At 48.3% G+C, this 1,436-nt stretch overlaps 1 protein-coding gene across 1 annotated transcript in view; it reads right to left on the reverse strand.

The window, feature by feature from the left end:
- Nucleotides 1–1,069, reverse strand: part of mmrn2a (multimerin 2a) — a gene marked incomplete at its 5' end in the record, with an annotated part of 50,997 nt that extends 49,928 nt beyond the window's left edge. Inside the window, one exon of the mRNA XM_083774291.1 lies at nt 915–1,069. Coding sequence (XP_083630417.1) covers nt 915–1,069 — 155 coding nt within the window. The remainder of the gene's footprint in view (nt 1–914) is intronic.
- Nucleotides 1,070–1,436: the final 367 nt, after the last annotated feature.

The following is a 1,436-nucleotide window of genomic DNA, read 5'->3' on the forward strand; positions in this document are numbered from 1 at the left end:
CGTGCGTGCGTGCGTGCGTGCGTGCGTGCGTGTTTTCACAGCCTGGGTGGCATTATTATACACATGAGGGCAGTCAAAACATTTAATACTCCCCGCTTGGCACTTTTCTGATGTGTGTGCATTAAGGACGACAGTGTGTGTGTGTGTGTGTGTGTGTGTGTGCATGTGTGTGTACTGTGCAGCCGTGTGTGCCCATAAACTTGCTTGTTATTATGTGTGCGGGCGTTTGTGTGGGCATGTGGTGCTTAAAAGCCCAGGTGGTGTCTCTCTGTCTCTCTCTCTCTCTCTCTCTCTCTCTCTGGTCTCAGGTCTATGCAGGCTGACAGTGATACGACTCTTAACAGCTACTGGAGATGAGCCTTGTTTATCTCACAGATAACTTACACAAACTGTTGCTGTCGGACAGAAACCTCTTATCTCTTTCCGTGTTTCTTCGTAAATTAACGCCCAAAATAGCATAGCAGCACCGCATTTTGAGCCTGAATTTGAATTCTGAAAAGTAACAGACTCGACAGAGACAAATGGTTGTTTCTGCGAATCCTTGTATGTCCAAAACTGTTCAGGAAATGGAATACATGACCCGTGTTCCAATGGATCCACTGTAAAATATGAACAAACCCAACAGGCAGACTCAGACGCTTTCACACGAGAACCAACATTTCCCTGAGCTAATCTCATAATAAACCACTGGAACGATCCAGCAGGTAGGACACGGAAGCCCCCCTGAGTCATAATACTTCACATAACTTGTTGACATAATTATTGACTTTAGTTTTATAACGGAAGGGGCTCGGATCGGGGGGCGGAGACCTCGCCCCCAAGTAAGAGTCTTACAGTAGCCGACATCACAGACATGTCACAGATGACTGAGGTCACACACACACACACACACGACACAGCCTCCATCCACTCACCCGGTACGCGCGGGGTAGCTCCCCTCCTCTCCAGCAGGAGGCGCCGTCTCCTCAGGAAGTGGCGGTGCATTGAGCGGCGGCCGCTGATGCACCGGCCTGGCGCCGCGTGGGAGCGCGGCGCCTCCTCCTCTTCCTCCTCGTAGGGCTGTCACCATGACAACATTTAAGTCCACAATGAATTGTCACACAAATAATTGTGATTAACGATTTAACCCATTCTGACCTGAGATCAGATTCACACGAGATTTCCGCCGGACACACACTGGTCTGATGAACCCATTCTGACCTGAGATCAGATTCTAAAAATGTCAGTCGTTCTTCGATTTTTTTCAAAAATAGCAGACCTACAAGCTCGTATCGCGCCACTCGGTGGCGCGATATGAGCTTGTAGATCTGCTATTTTTCAATAGCTAAAGCACGACATGATGCCGACACCAAAATGGGTGCCCGGTCACAATGGGTTAATTGTCACACAAATAATTGTGATTAACGATTTAATTGTGTTGGTGGCGTTGAACATTG

This window comes from Protomyctophum parallelum (genome assembly GCF_964188405.1).
Source record: "Protomyctophum parallelum genome assembly, chromosome: 10".
Taxonomy (NCBI): domain Eukaryota; kingdom Metazoa; phylum Chordata; class Actinopteri; order Myctophiformes; family Myctophidae; genus Protomyctophum; species Protomyctophum parallelum.